At 34.4% G+C, this 16,157-nt stretch overlaps 1 protein-coding gene across 1 annotated transcript; it reads right to left on the reverse strand.

The window, feature by feature from the left end:
- Positions 1–969: 969 nt before the first annotated feature.
- LOC114307587 (F-box protein At5g51380) lies at positions 970–6,052 on the reverse strand. Its single transcript, XM_028252987.2, has 2 exons — positions 4,550–6,052; positions 970–1,848 (listed from the first exon to the last, which is right to left on the reverse strand). Exons 1-2 carry the CDS (start codon positions 5,728–5,730, stop codon positions 1,581–1,583), a joined length of 1,449 nt encoding a protein of 482 aa, XP_028108788.2. The 5' UTR covers positions 5,731–6,052; the 3' UTR covers positions 970–1,580.
- Between the last annotated feature and the right edge of the window lie 10,105 nt (positions 6,053–16,157).

Below are 16,157 nucleotides of genomic sequence, written 5' to 3' on the forward strand. Positions count from 1 at the left end.
AATCAAACTTCCAAAATTCAAGATCACACTAATACAATTATATAGAAACCTTGTCATAATTTGTAATGCTACAAACACACATTTTTTACAGAAAAGTGCATAGAATGCAATGCTTGGCTACAAAACTCAGCATATTGGAGTGTGGAATGAGAGGCTGTCACCGCTGCATTCTATGCACTTTTCTGAAATTTTGTATGTTCTATACCAATTGTTTGATAAAAACTGGTACGATGTTAAAAAAACCATTACCTGGATAGGGAAATTTTAAGCTATAAAGGAGTGCACGGAATGACTTGAAATATCCACAGGTCTTCAGTTGCACCCATTGCATCTTTCCACATTCTTGCTTTTAGTGGAGCTCAGTCATTACTAGTACTACAAGGTAATAATAAGGGAACAAATTGCAGCAATCCCTAAATAAAAATAATTTTTTTTAAAAAAATGTTACTCAACAAATCAAACTATCCTTTAAAAAAGTGGTGATGGTGATGTTTCCCCATGATAAAGAGCAGAAGAATTCCTCAAATTTAATACTCCCAAAATATTAATCCACTACTCTATTTTTTATTATCTCAAAATATTAATTATTTCTAAAAAATTAAGTACAAAAATAATATAAATTTCTTATTTTACCCTTATTTTAAATTCATTAACCTAAAAAACACCATTATAACATTAATATTCTCCAAAAAATGGACCATCAAAAGATAATTTTGAAAAATTAATTTTTTAAAAGAACAATAATTGAACTATTTAAAAAAAAAAAATTAAATTCTCCCAAAGAGACCATTGAATTCCCAAAAGAAACCATATCACTATTCAGGTTATACAAATCCCACATGCCACACTATTAGGGAAATCAAAGCAGGAATAATATTTTATGAAACCAAGTAACCAACATACAAACAATAGCTATTCCATGAAACAACATTTCAACGTTCAGATTATAGACAAATACAAACAAAATCATTACCAAGATACTTGTTCATGATATTTTGATAATTGAGATAATTGTACATGATTTATGAAAGACAAGTAAAACTGTGGAAAAAGAGTATAAAAATAACAGCTACAAAGAAGATACTTGTACACGATTTGTGAATGACAAATTAAAATTGAAGAAAATGAGTATAGAAATAAGAGCTAGAGTAGATTCACTTTTTTGGCTCCTAGAAAGTCAAAACCACTGAATAAAAAAAAAAAAATTTGACTCATCTAATTTCTATGACTATTAGTGAAACAATGCCTTCACTAAAATACATTAACTATTGCGTTTTGGACGAACAGGTCACCCAGTGTACATTAAGAAACTAAGAAAAGTAAATGCTTTGAATGGCTGGTTTCCTTCAGCAGGTCATCTGTAACCAAAAACTGTGACCCACTAATGAACAAAACACCCCGATCTCATTTTTTTCTGACAGATTGCCGAGAAAACATTTGAAACAGACAAAAATAATTGCAGGTTGTTGAGAATATGCCTGTGCGAATGTAATTCCGGTACTTATTGCAGCAGTCAAATTGTTGAAGTATCCATTTGGCAAAAGCCCGGATTCACATCAACAAAATAGCAGGTTCAAGTTTCACACCCCCTTGAAAGATCTACCACCTTTCATTCCCAGTCCAGTCCCTTCAAGACCTGATGCCAGAAGAGATCTTGAATCTGGCTGCCACTTTAACGCTTTAAGAACGGAAAACAATGATGCCATTGCTGGAGTGATTTCACTATCCTTTATATTGTTACACGATACTACTTTAAGCCTCTGAAGCTCTTTCCACGAGAGAACTACTGCATCTAAACCTTCCATTGTCAATAATGAGCATCCTTCCAAAGATAGAAACCTTACTCTCCTACAAAAAAATAATAATAATTTGCAATTTAAGTCATTTAGGAGCTTGTTTCATTATTCTAATATTTCTAAACAAGAAGCAAAGAGGGGGCCACAACAATAAAGGTTGTTTACTATGAGCTCCATAAATTTAGTGGCCAAATCCATCCCACTGCAATTCATAGTTTCTATTGTCTCAAATTTGAATTTCACTTGCTCTATCAAATTTATCAGTTCTTTATCAAGCAATTGCCCTGGATAGAACACATGACCAATGTTGTAACCATAAGCTACAGCATTATGCAGTGAAAATCATGATATCAGAAAGCAAGTCCCAAATGATTGGAAAGACTTTTTACCTCCAACTTCTGGCCCTGTTCTAGGTGATTTCCAACAGAATAAATAAACAAAACTTGGACTGACTGACTGACCAAATTATCCTACATCCTACATTATATAAAAATTATGTTTTATTTATTTAAAAAGTATTGCCAGGATGACTACCAATGATTGTCATTTGTTCTTCTATTGTTGGATGTGGATATATATATATTTTTTTTGATAAATAAATGGATTTTATTAGAAAAGCATCAAGATGATGCAAGGAATACAAAAACCACCCACAAAGGACCAACCAAACTATCTAAGTAAATCCTCCACAAAATCTACAAAAACCAAAACACTTGGATCGGCTAAACCCGTAACCCAACTATGCAAAACCAGCAACAACCGACTCTCAAGCCAGGAAACGGAACGACACTCATTCTGAAAAACACGCCTATTCCGCTCCAACCACACCAACCACAACAAACAGTGAGAAGCAAGAACCCAAGCCTTCCGACGCCGCTTCCCCACCCTAGCCCCACCTTAGCTATGAACCACATCCAATAACGACCCCGGTTTCACCCAAACCATCCCAAACAAAGTCACAATAGAATTCCAAAGTCGAGACACAACTGGACAATGTAAAAGCAAGTGATCCACCGTTTCTCCATCCCTACAGTACATGCAACACCAATTAACCAGAACATGCCCCCGCCGATGCAAGTTATCAATAGTCAAAATCTTTCCCAAAGTGGTAGTCCAAACAAAGAAAGCCACCTTGGAAGGTGAACCCATCACCCAAATGGTTTTCCAAGGAAACACCACCCCACTCCCCACCTCAAGCATACCATAAAAAGAAGACATTGAAAGCACCCCTTTAGATCTCGAACAATCTTACACCAAAGAGTCCGCTCCAACCCCCCATCCTTGACACCATACAAAACACTCAACAAGTCCACCAGTTGATCCAACTCCCAATCTTGCACATTACGGCAAAGGTGAACATTCCAGACAAACACCTACCCCTGCCTAACTCTAACAGACTCCACCAACTCCTCCCCATCCGCAGCAATAGCATAAACCATAGGAAATATACTCACCAAAGGCACCTCGCTACACCACCGATCTTGCCAAAAGTGAATCCTATCCCCTACCCCCACCTTAATCCGAGTCCTATCCCAAAACTCCGTCCACCCTAGCCAAATCCCTTTCCACAAACCACGACCATGAGGATGGACCACCCCCTTTGAGCACCAACCCCCCCTCCGGCCACCCCATACTTCGCCGCCACCACCCTCCTCCATAACCGCTCCCTCTCCATAGCAAAACACCCCAACTATTTCCCTAAAAGAGCCCAGTTAAAACCCACCAACCTCCTAATGCCAAAGCTCCCCTCTCCTTTGGAATACAAATCCTATCCCAAACCACCAAATGATAATGAAAATCCTTCCCTCCACCACCCCACAAAAAATCTCGTTGCAACTTTTCCAACCGCCTGGCAACCGTTACAGGAATCATATGCAACGACATAAAGTATGTCGGAATACTAGAAAGGACGCTCTTGATCAATGTGAGCCGCCCTCCCTTAGACAAATGCTGTCACTTCCACCCCGCCAATTTTCGTTGCACTCTATCTACCACCCCATCCCACACCCCTTTCGCCATAAAGGTAGCCCCCAAAGGAAGCCCCAGATAGGAAACTGGTAACTGAGCCACCTTATACCCCAAAATAGCTATTGTTGGATGTGGCTAATGGACATCACTTTAAGTAGGTTGCTCAGATTTTAGGTTTTGCATCTTGGTATTAAATGGAAAAAGACATAAGAATCAAACATTTTTGAAGTGAAAAGAATTTGATAAATATACTCATCATGCATATGAATGGAAAAGCTCAATTACTTTTTGAAGTGCAAAGAACAAATGCTTTCTTCAATTTGCTTCCTCATACACATTTCCATGTGCACATTCCTGGGATTAAACATATGTGCACCCACATGTATTACATATATCACAAATATCTTTTATGTTGTATGTACACATATAATTTTCTGCTATTTAGTTTGACACTAAGATCAATGTAGAAGTCAATAAGATGAATTTATCTTTTTTTGAACTCTGGCTTAATCTTTATACAATTTCAGGAACATTCACAGTAGAGAGCAGAATTTGCTCACTCTCAAGTCCCAATCAAGGACAGGAGGGATACTCATCCTCAATGAAAAAGTTATAAAACTGACCATTTACATACTAAAAAATCATCAACAAGATCTACTGCATTTCCTTAATTGTTCAGTTTCAGATCAGTTAAGAGATATAAATTATAATAGGCAGCAAAGAAACTATAAAGTTCAAAATCAGTTGAAGCTAAAACATGCAGCAAATGAAAGTCATACTCATACCTACAAATACTTGCAATGCCAAATACATTGTTCTCTAATCCAAAACAGTCCTTGAAAATGAGCTCCCTAACAGCCTCGCACACTAGAAACAATGCTCTCATCCCCTGCTTATCCCGCATTTGACACCGCTGCAAATGTAATTCTTCAAGAGCAGGACAAGAACCTAAATGCTCATGGGGCCCTGGGCTTAGATCAATATTCTTGCAAGATTTAAGTTTCAAAGTCTTCAAATTCATACAATATGAAAGTGCTGCTAACCACCCACCATCCATTCTGTGATCACATAAAGTCAACTCCTCGAGCATTTGGCAGCACTGCCCAATAGCTTTGATCCCATCATAGCTTCCCTCACAACCAACAAGCTCGAGCTTCACTAACCGCTTACACCCTTGTGCCACAATCGTCAACCCAATATCCGAAATTACCGAATCATAAAACCCATCAACAAAACCAATCAATTTCAAAATCTGTAAATTCTGGCACCCAAAAATTCCACTCAACGACGAATCAGGGCAACAATGCAGTTCTAATTCCTGCAGAGTCAAGCACTCCTCTGCAACACAAGACAACCCTTGTGCACTCGCACCAATTATAACAAGCCTTCTCAAATTAGGGCAACCCTGGGCCAAAATTCGAACCCCTCTATCAATTACACCCGAATCCAATAAATCATGTTTTTGCATAAACCCACCTTCCAATAAGCATGAGTCGAGATAAATAGATACGAATTTGTTAGTTACCACGATTCCAGAATTGTGAATTGACTTTAAACAAGATCGAACAAGATCGATATCGGTGAGATTAGGAAACCTGTATAAGAGTCGACCCGATTCGAGAAATTCCCAATCTAACAACTTGATAGAGTGAACGAGACGACCGCTAAGCCTCGACCAGCGCTTGCAAACAGCAGAATCGGGTATGTGTTGAGATTCTGGAAGCTTCGAGAGAACCAAGAGAAGAAGCTCGTCGGAGAGGAGAGAGGTGAAATCAATGGAGGACGATTCCAAGTCTAGGTCTTCGATTATTGTTTCGAAGAGCTCTGGAGGCGGCGTTTCGGAGAGAGAGTGGCGGCGCATTTTGAAAACAACATGCCGGAGAGCTTGGTCCTTCACCCAGGAGTCCGGCCAGCTCACGCGCCGCCGCGACGACGGACGGAGGCTCTGCTCCGGCGAAACTGACATCGATTGTTAGGGTTAGGGTTTCGAGAACCGGACTCTGCTTCTTCTACTACGCTTCGAAGGGTCTCTTGCATCGCCACACACACAAAAAAAAAAACCCCTCTTTATCTCGAATTAGGGTTTCGAATCAAATGTGCTTTGCAAAGGTAGCTTCTTGCATAGCCTGCCTCTCTCTCTCTCTCTAGAATCTATCCAAATTAGGGTTTGGATTGTTCTTCTTGCTGGTCTTGTTTGCAATTACCTCTTCTTGGCTTTCTCTCTCTACACTTTCTCTCTCTAGATGTGTAGATTTTCTTCGGATGAGATTCTTGGGGCTTAAAAATCTGTGAGATATATTTGTTGTCATTATCTTGAAGGGAATGATTTAGTGCGTATGCACATCAAGATTTATTATACGTGGACCAATCATTGTTTAATTTGTTTTTTGTTTTTTGTATGTGATGACGTGTAGATTTGTCATTGGAGTGTTTGTGTGAAGTCGTTGGGGCTTGCGGCGGTTGATGTGGTCTCTTTCGTCCATTGGAAATGATGAACGATGGCCTATTTTGGCAAGTTAACTCCAAGTAATTTTCAAAGAAAAAAAAAAAGAAGAGTTTTGGGAGTTTTAAATTAAAACTTTTAATCCGTATTTAATTTTAGTCTTTTGAATTAAGTTTTTTGGTAATTGAATTTTTTGATTTTCGTATTTTTTTTTGTTTTTAGTCAATGTTTTTAAAATTTTAAACATTTTTTTTTTACTTTTTTAGATGCACCTTACTTAGATGTATTTAAAAAGTAAAAAATTTGTGAAAAAATATTTTTAAAAATTAATAAATACATAAAAATATAAAAAATGTACTGAATTCTTGTATTTTTTGGTATTTAATGAATTTCAAAAAGGTTTTTTTCATTTTTTTTTTACTTTTTAGGTATATGTATGTTAGGTATGTTTAAAAATTAAAAAAATTGCTTAAAATATTAAAAAAATTCAGTAAAAACAAAAAAACACAAAAAATAAAAAAATAGAATTTTCTGAAAAGTATTTTTGAAAAATGATAACCAAGCATAGTGAATAGTTTTAAGGGGCATTTACATACAAGTCCTATCTTGTAAACTTATAATCCATTAACTCCTATATAAAATTATTTGCTCCTTTAAGTCCCATTAATTTTTAATAGGCCAGTTTACCCTTCCAAGACCTCCTCGCCAACCAGACACACTCTCTCGCTCTCTCTCTCTCTCCTCCCCACAAACCCAATCTCTGGTCAACATTAATAGTCTTGCTACGATCAGATCCTTCATCTTTTTCTTCTTCAATTCGTTTTCAACTTCGTTGTCTGCGAAATTGATCGGACTCCGAATGCCGATACACATCCACTTGAGTATCATCGGAAAATCGCCACCGATCATCAGCGACAGCGTCCCAAGGCGACGCTTCACGCAAATCTGGATATGAGCTACTAGTCCTACTAGTCCTCCTCAATCTATCAACACCAGATGAATCATACACTGTCTGATGATCCAAATACTCATACCACCGATCAACCGTAGACGAATTCGATTTCTGGACCTCATTTTTGACATTACTAGAAACAATCTGATGATCCTGATGATGATCTTCATCATAGTTCTTCTTTCGACTGAGAAATCCGAAGGCCAGAGCAAAGAGAACTAGTACTATAATGGTCGTCGAATCAGAGTTGGTGTGTAAATTGAGGAAATAATTGTGACCTCACTCAGGGAATTTGCATAGATAGATCGACCACTGCCATTAGAGATAGAGAGAGATCTAGGGTTTTTTGAAATTGAGAACCTTCTCAATTTATAACATTCTCTATTTTATTCATGAAAAAATTGAGAAAATTCTCAAAATTGATAATTATAAATTTTTTAGTTTTAATAGTTTTGATAATATTCTCAGTTCATACTAGAAAAAAAATTGAGAAATTTCATAGTTTTGATAATTATAAATTGAGAACATTCTCAGTTTTGAAATTAAAAACATTCTCGATTTTAAGATTAAAGGACAAAACGTCTTATTACCTGTACATGAGACTTATTAATTTAAAATTTTTTTGATAAAACTAAAGCTATCACCAAATTTATAAATACGACTTCTAGTTAATTACCTCTAAACTTTTTTTCCCGCCGCCTAAGCCTCCTTTGTAAAGTCATTAGTACTAGACAAACCGACATCAAGTCCATCTGGAACAATTTTGAACCCAAACTTTATCAATCCACACGTATGCCCTACATTTCTCATTGGTTGTTTTGGAAAAATTAGTTAGAAGTTAATTTTTAAAATTCTTTTAAATATATATTTTTAAATTATATAAAAAAGAGTGAATAATAAATATATCTTTTGAGATTTATTTAAAATATAGATTATCTTTTATAATTTGAAAAATTATAAATACTTCATTGTAATAATTTTTTATTTAACAAAATTAACAAAAAAAATGAAATTCATAATTGCTCTTCTATATAATAATAAAATTACTTAAATTATTAATTGAAATATGTTTTTAATATTATTAAAAACTATTAATTGACTTGATAATTTATTAATAAAAGAATAATTTGTTATGAAATTAAAATCTTAAGGAGTGAAATGTAATTTCTTGAACCACATGGAGTTATTCGTATTTAAATCAAACTCCAAGAGATTTATTTATAATTTATTCTATAAAAAAATAGAGAGTTGATATTACCTAAAAAAAAAAAAATTAAAAATTAGAAATTATACATCCTTTTAATTTGAGAGCTCTAAAATAATACTAATAATGTAGAAAATTTTAAAAAAATAAAATTAAAATATCACATCATATAAAATTCATACACCAATTAAAAACTAGAGGTAATTACCTAAAAGTCTTATCTACACATTTGGTGGTAGCTTAGGTCCTATCAAAATTTTTTTGAACCAATAAGTCCCATGTACAGGTAAAAAGACGTTTTGCCCTTTAATCCCAAACTGAGAATGTTTTCAATTTCAAAACTGAGAATGTTCTCAATTTATAATTATCAAAACCAGGAAATTTCTCAATTTTTTTTCTAGTATGAACTGAGAATATTATCAAAACTATCAAAACTAAAAAATTTATAATTATTAATTTTGAGAATTTTCTCAATTTTTTCATGATTAAAATTGAGAATATTATAAATTGAGAATGTTCTCAATTTCAAAAAAACCCTACATCTCTCTCTATCTCTAATGGCAGTGGCCGATCTATCTGTGCAAATTCCCTGAGTGAGGTGACGGTAATTTCCTCAATTTACACACCAACTCCAATTCGATGACCATTATAGTACTAGTTCTCTTTACTCTGGTCTTCGGATTTCTCAGCCGAAAGAAGAACTATGATGAAGATCATCATCAGGATCATCAGATTGTTTCTAGTAATGTCAGAAATGAGGTCTAGAATCGGATTCATCTATGGTTGATCGGTGGTATGAGTATTTGGATCATCGAACGGTGTATGATTCATCTGGTGTTGGTGGATTGAAGAGGACTAGTAGGACCAGTAGCTCGTATCCAGATCTGCGTGAAGTGTCGCCTTGGGACGCTACCGCTGATGATTGGTGGCGATTTTCCGATGATACTCAAGTGGATGTGTATCGGCATTCGGAGTCCGATCGATTTCGTAGACGACGGAGTTGGAAATGGATTGAAGAAGAAGAAGAAGATGAAGGATCTGATCGTAGCAAGACTATTCATGTTGGCCAGAGACCAGAGCCTGGGTCTGTGGGGAGGAGAGAGAGAGAGAGAGAGAGAGAGAGAGAGAGAGAGAGAGAGAGTGAGTGTGTGTGTGTGTGTGTGTGTGTGTGTGTGGTTGGCAAGGAGGTCTTGGAATGGTAAATTGGCTTATTAAAAATTAATGGGACTTGAAGGAGCAAATAATTTTATATAGGACTTAATGGATTATAAGTTTACAAAATGGGACTTGTATGTAAATGCTCCAAAAGTTTATTAGTTTGTTAGGTTATATTTTACAATAAGTCAAAAAAAGTAATTTCTCAAAATAGACCTAAATTATTGTTGGAGTTTTTATTAATAAATTCTATTTAGAAGTGTTCTAAGTTAAGAAGGTCACGAAATAATTTTTTAACTCACTTAATCCTATTTATGTATACTTTTATTCTATAAAGTCATTTTTCTTGATTTACACTATTTTCTTAAACTCTTATATATTTATATTTAATATTGATATTTAAGGTCTCTAAATCCTAAACCAAAAAAACTCCATTTTCATCAAACTTTAATGTTGATATTTGATGTCCCTAAACCCTAAATCAAAAAAAGCTCCATTTTCATCAAACTTACTAAAAAATTTGTCAATCTTATAAAATGGACACATTTCCAGAAAGTTCTTCAATGACTTCAACGCTTTAAGAATTCTCTCTCATCTGATGTGAACGTTCACAATACATTTCTGGAAAATTCTCTCTCATCTAATATAGTGATGTGAACGCTCACAACATGTGAACATTTTTATTTTTAAACAGTGATAATATGTTATATTCCCCGTTTTTGTGATTGTGATTACTATTGGTAATGACAATCAACATTAAATATCAACATCATGAAATTGACAACACATAATGTAATTCCTCCCTTTTTATTATGAATATTTATGTCATGTTTATATTCAAATGAAAGTTGAGAGTTGTGGTTGTGTAATTTAATGCAATATTGATGTGAACTTTAACATCACCTTTATCACAACGTCATCTGATGTGAACATTCACACGTCATGTTTATATTCAAATGAAAGTTGAAACTTGTGGTGGTGTAATTTGATGCAATGTTGATGTGAATCTTAACATCACTTTTATCACAAACGTCATTTGATGTGAACATTCACATTCACGTCATCTGATATGAACATTCACATTCACATTCACGTTTACGTCATCTAATGTGAACATTCACGTCATCATGTATAGTTATGCTTATATTCAAATGAAAGTTGAGAGTTGTGGTTGTGTAATTTGATGCAATGCTGATGTGAAGCTTAACATCACCTTTATCATAACGTCATCTAATGTGAACATTCATATTTACGTCGTCTAACGTGAACATTCACGTCATCACGTACAGTCAACATTTGGATTCATGAGAACAACCAAAACATAATGACAATCAATAATGAACCATGTTTAATTTTTTGTGTAATATATATCAACATTAAGCAGTGGTGTGTAGTTAATGCATTTTTTTGGAGTGAAGATATGGGGAATAGGAATAGTCATGGGAACTACAATCAATATTAAATATCAACATTAATGGGGGTAGGAGAGATTGAGGGTGTCTTGGTCTTCTTACCTCAAATAGGACCTAATGGAATAGTAAAAAAAAATATGAGTTGGTTGGAATAAAACTCTTAAAAAGGGAATTTATTAAAAAAGCTCTCGTGATTGTTTGATGGGATTTGGTTGAGTGCAAATATTTTTTTGGCAAATTGTCATGTTAGTTTTTATACTTTGATCTTTGTATTATTTTAATCTTTATAATTTTAATTAGTTTGAATTTAACACTAAATTTATGATTTTATCTCAACTTAACTCAATTGATTACAACTCTTATTAATTTTTATGAAAAATAAGCATAAGTGATATATATATCATATTTTTCAGAGTAAAATTATAAGCCTACTCAACTCAGTGAGTCAATCCCAACTAATTCGGTGATAATTGTTCTTATAGCGATCCCGGGTTTACCCTTGTTGAACAGTGATCCGGACATGTGCCCGTAGATGTTGGTAGTTGTTTATTATCTTGTTTGCATCCTTTTTCTTCGTATTTGAGTTATAGGATGTGTTGGGCAGGTTTGTTATAGGTTGGTTGTGTTTGGGAGCCTAGTGTTGCTGCCCAGATTTTTGGACCTTCGCTCGAGCGAGAGTTGAGTTGTGTCTGGTGGGTCAAGCCAGAGTGGCTTCGCTCGAGCGAGCGATGGCGTCTGGTTCTGGACCTGAGAGTTGCGTTTCTTGGCTCGAGCGGTCTGGTTTGTTCTTCGCTCGAGCGAGAGGTCAGTCGCTCGAGCGTGCTTCTGGTTACAAACCTGAAGGTTTGAGTTGTTGGCTCGAGCGCACTTTTGAGTTTTTGGCTCGAGCGAGAGTTTCTCGGCTCGAGCGAGAGTTTTCTGTGTCTGGTCGCTCGAGCGACAAAGGCTTCGCTCGAGCGAGCGTGTTTTATATCAGCGGACAGTAGCGTTTTGAACATCACTTTTTCACTCTCTTTTTTTTATCAAACCCTAGATCCGAGACTCTCTCTCTCTACACTTATATTCTCTCTAAGAATTGATCTCCCTAGAGTGTGAATCTAGCCTAGGGCCTTTGTTAAAAAGATAGAGGGCGTTGAGAGCTTTGTTTTAATCTGAAAAAGTTTGGATTTGGAGCACGTTGATCTTCGAGTCTTCTTCTCCTTTTTGGCTCAAACTTTGAGGTAGGGATATCCTACTTCTCTCTATGGATTTTGTCTTTAAATTTTGGTATTTTGAGATGTTGGGGTTGGTTTGGTAATTTTGTGAAAGTTTGGGGCTTTTGTGTAATTTTACAAAAGTTGGGGTTTTATTCATAATAAACCTAGATGCATGTTTGGCATAGAGAAATGGAATAAATGTTGAATCATTGATGAAAATGGGACCTAAGGGTTGAAATGTTAATTATGGGAATTGACCTAATTACATTGTTTAATTAATTGAGATAATTAATTGTGAGGAATGAGGAAATGAAATGTTGATTGAATATCCATTGTGCATTTATTTTCTGTTTAGAAATAACTGCTTTGGGCTATCGGTGGAGGATAGTCGTGATTGTTGTAGACAATGCATGATGATTAGGCAAATTGAAACTAATCAATGAAGTGTGTCATGGAACTTGACGGTTGATAGAATACATTAACTATATGTATTGAGTGATTGTATATAGAACCCTTGTGTTTATATACGTTATGTGTAGAGGAGGAGATGGGGGATGTACTCCGCGGTTTAGGGGAAGATAGGGGATGTACCTCTAAACCGGATAATGTTGGGAGAAGATAGGGGATGAACTTCGTAGATACAGCTCATATGCTTGTCTAGAAGTGAAGATAGAGCTTATATGCTTATCTTTGTGATGTGTGGATATAGCTCATATGCTTATCTATGGATATTGTGGTTATACATATCTGTTGTAGAATGTGGATATAGCTTATTTGCTTATCTGAGAATGTGGATATTGTTGTTATACATATCTGTTGAGAATGTGGTTAGTGCTTATATGCCTATCCGTTGAAAAAGGGAAAATGAAAGGAAACTTGGACTCATAAGTCGTATGACATAAATATGTGATTTATGTGAATGTATCAGTGTTGGCCATCTATCAATTGCTAATCTTTTAGTCATTGTTCATGGTTGGTTTAGTATATTTCTACTGGGCTGTGGCTCACCCTTTATGGGAATATCATTTTCAGGTGCAGGTAGCATGTCACCTCCAAGGACGTAGCTTGGGAGGCTAGAGGCAGGCGGACTTTGTGTTGTTTTGTTCTTTTGATGTAATACATGTAATTTCAAGCCAAGGGCTTAATGTGTAGATGAGTTAGTACTCTTTTTATTGTAACCAAGTGTTAACTTGGAAAGTTGTAAGCCCATAAGGCATTTGCTTTTGTTGTTAACATGTAATACTCATGTAAAGGAATTCTGTTAATATGGAAGAATGTGGAACTTTTACATATCATCGCATGTCTTATTTGATGGGTTCAATGTTAATATTTTGGGGGCGTTACAGTTCTTCAAAAGTATTATCAACATTATCAATTGAACCAAATTGACACAAAACTTAAAATTAAGGGTCAAATTTGAGCTAATTAAAATATAAAGACCAAAATGATATAAGGAACGTAGGGACTACTGATATAATTTGTCCAATATTTTTGATATTTAGACTTAAGCTCTGTTTGTTTCAACGTAAATTTACATTAAAAAAAAAATCTTAAAAATTGATTTTGAACAAAAAAATGTTTTTATTTTTCTCGGCATTTGGTTGACACTTTAAACAAAAATATTTTATTGTCTAAAGAGAAATTTTGGTTCAATAAAGTCATTTATGATTTTTTAATGAGTTAGAAACTTATTTGAAAAGGTTAAATATGTTGAAAGAAAGTGAGTGAGAATCAATTTTGTAAAAATTGACTTATGAAAATTTTAAAGGTAAGTCATTTTTGAAAAAATAACGCAAATTTCCTTAAAAAATGTTTTACGTACCTTTTGTTCAACCAAACAGCGAAAAATGAGTAAAATATTTTTTGACAAAAATAATTTTTGTTAAAACAAATGGAACCTTAATTACTCAGAATTTTTTCAAAATTATCATCTTGTAATTCAAATTTATTCTATATATTAACTCCACAAAATTAATATCCACCACACAATTAATCACTCAAGAAAATCTAAGTGGATAAGTTTGGGTTCCAAACTTATTCTTTGAGTTATTATAATCAAGATTTCAAGTTTAACTCTGTTTTTATTTTTTTTTTAGTTAGTTATTTGGGCGATTGTAAATAAGGTTGGTTGAACGAGCCTTTTAAGTTTGGGCAAAATATTGTATCAGTGTTAAGAGTGTAGGTTTGAATTTCTGCCTAAGTGCAAGTTCGTGATTTATTATTATATAGTTGAGTGGTCATACTATGGCCCTATTTGGAAAATAACTATTTTAATTGACTTTTTGACTTTCTACTAAAAGACTTATAGAAAAATAAAAAGAGTAATGTTAAATTTGTAATGACTAAAAACCTAACTTCCCAAACAAGACTTATGTAAACACTACCTAAAGGTGACTTACGTCTTCGATGATTAGTTTTTTTTTTTCTTAGGTGATTATTTGAAAATAAGATGAAGGTAGTGCCCCGTGCCCCACTTTGGAAGTAAATGGCTGAAATTAGTCTTCACTAAAATGACGTTGTTTTGGTGAAGGATTTTTTCTTTCTTTCTTTCTTTCTTCTTTTCAGAAACAAACATGACATAGAGAGACAGGGAGAAGAGGAAGCATATAAGAAGCTCACCGTGCCGCCGCCGACGAAGTGTCCTCAACCACCGATGAAGCCATCAACGGAGCTACTTTTCAAGAAACTTCAACAGATTCAAAATAAACACAGGTTCATCCTTCTACTTGAAAAATTAGGATTTTGATATAAAAAATTAGAGTTTTCTTTGAATGATAATAATAATATAAGCTTGTTGCATATGTTGATTGAGAGATTCCGAACAAAGAAAATATTGGGTTGTTTGGGAAGTGTTAGATTAGTATACTTTGTGACTTTTTACGAAAAAATATAAAATATAGGTTGTGTTTGAAGTGATGTGGTAGAGAGGTGCTGTGACTTAAATAAGATGATTGTAACTTAAATAGGATAATGTGCTAAGATAGCATGTGCAATTTTAGCACATGCAAAACAACCACTTAATATTATTATGATTTGGGGCTTTTTACCTAATTTCTTTTATCCATTCTTGGGTAAAAATTATGGTTTTGACTTGGGGTTTTTTACATGATCTTTTCAAATCTATTCTTGGGTAAAAATTAGGGTTTTAATTTAGAGTTATTTACATGATGTCGTTCAAATATTTTCTTGAATGGTAATATAAGCATGTTGAATGTGTTGATTGAGAGATTCCTAGCAAAATATGTTTATTTTGATTTGGGACTTTTTACATAATTTCTTTCAAATTAATATTATTTTGATTAGTTTTTTTTTAAAAAAAATATTGATTCAGAGATGATAATTGTTTGACCATTTTAATGTCTTTTATTTATTTATTTGGTGACCTTTTGTCTTGTTCATAAATCTTATTTTTTTTGGTAACATTTTATTTTGTTCATGAATGGAGATTAATTGGAAGGTCATGGGCTTGGTGGTGAGTTAATATTTGAAGGTTTTGGGACTCTCTATTTTCTCTAGTTTAATGGTCATTATTTTTTAGTGTAATTTGTAAGGTCCTATTGGCCTATAAATTGTTCCTCTCATCTACTCTTTTCTAGACCAACTATTTTTTACACTTGAGAGATTATTAGCCAAAGAAGGATGTTTTTTCTTAGTGGAGCTTTGGGTTCACTATCTTGTGCAGAGTTGGCCTGAACTATACGATAAGTGGTCGGGTTGTTATATCTTGGAAAGGACAAGTCATAGTTTAGTGATTGTTGCATCGGTATTTGGATCTTCCTATCGCAGTGGGCGTGATCTCTTTAAAAAAATGAGATATCCGTGCCTCAGCCTGATCTATTTATATATCATTTTCTTTGCATTATTTATCAATACAATATAATTCTTTTAGTATTTTCACTAACAATTTTAAGGAGACCTAGATTTGGAACAAGTACTAGAAAAAATCAATGACGGAATTGGAGATCTCAACAAGCCTTTCAAGTTCAAGGGAGTTCATTTTAAAAGGTGGAAAGGAAAAGTTTTATTTTACC

This window comes from Camellia sinensis, chromosome 2, assembly GCF_055761805.1.
Source record: "Camellia sinensis isolate YWXY chromosome 2, ASM5576180v1, whole genome shotgun sequence".
Taxonomy (NCBI): Eukaryota; Viridiplantae; Streptophyta; class Magnoliopsida; order Ericales; family Theaceae; genus Camellia; species Camellia sinensis.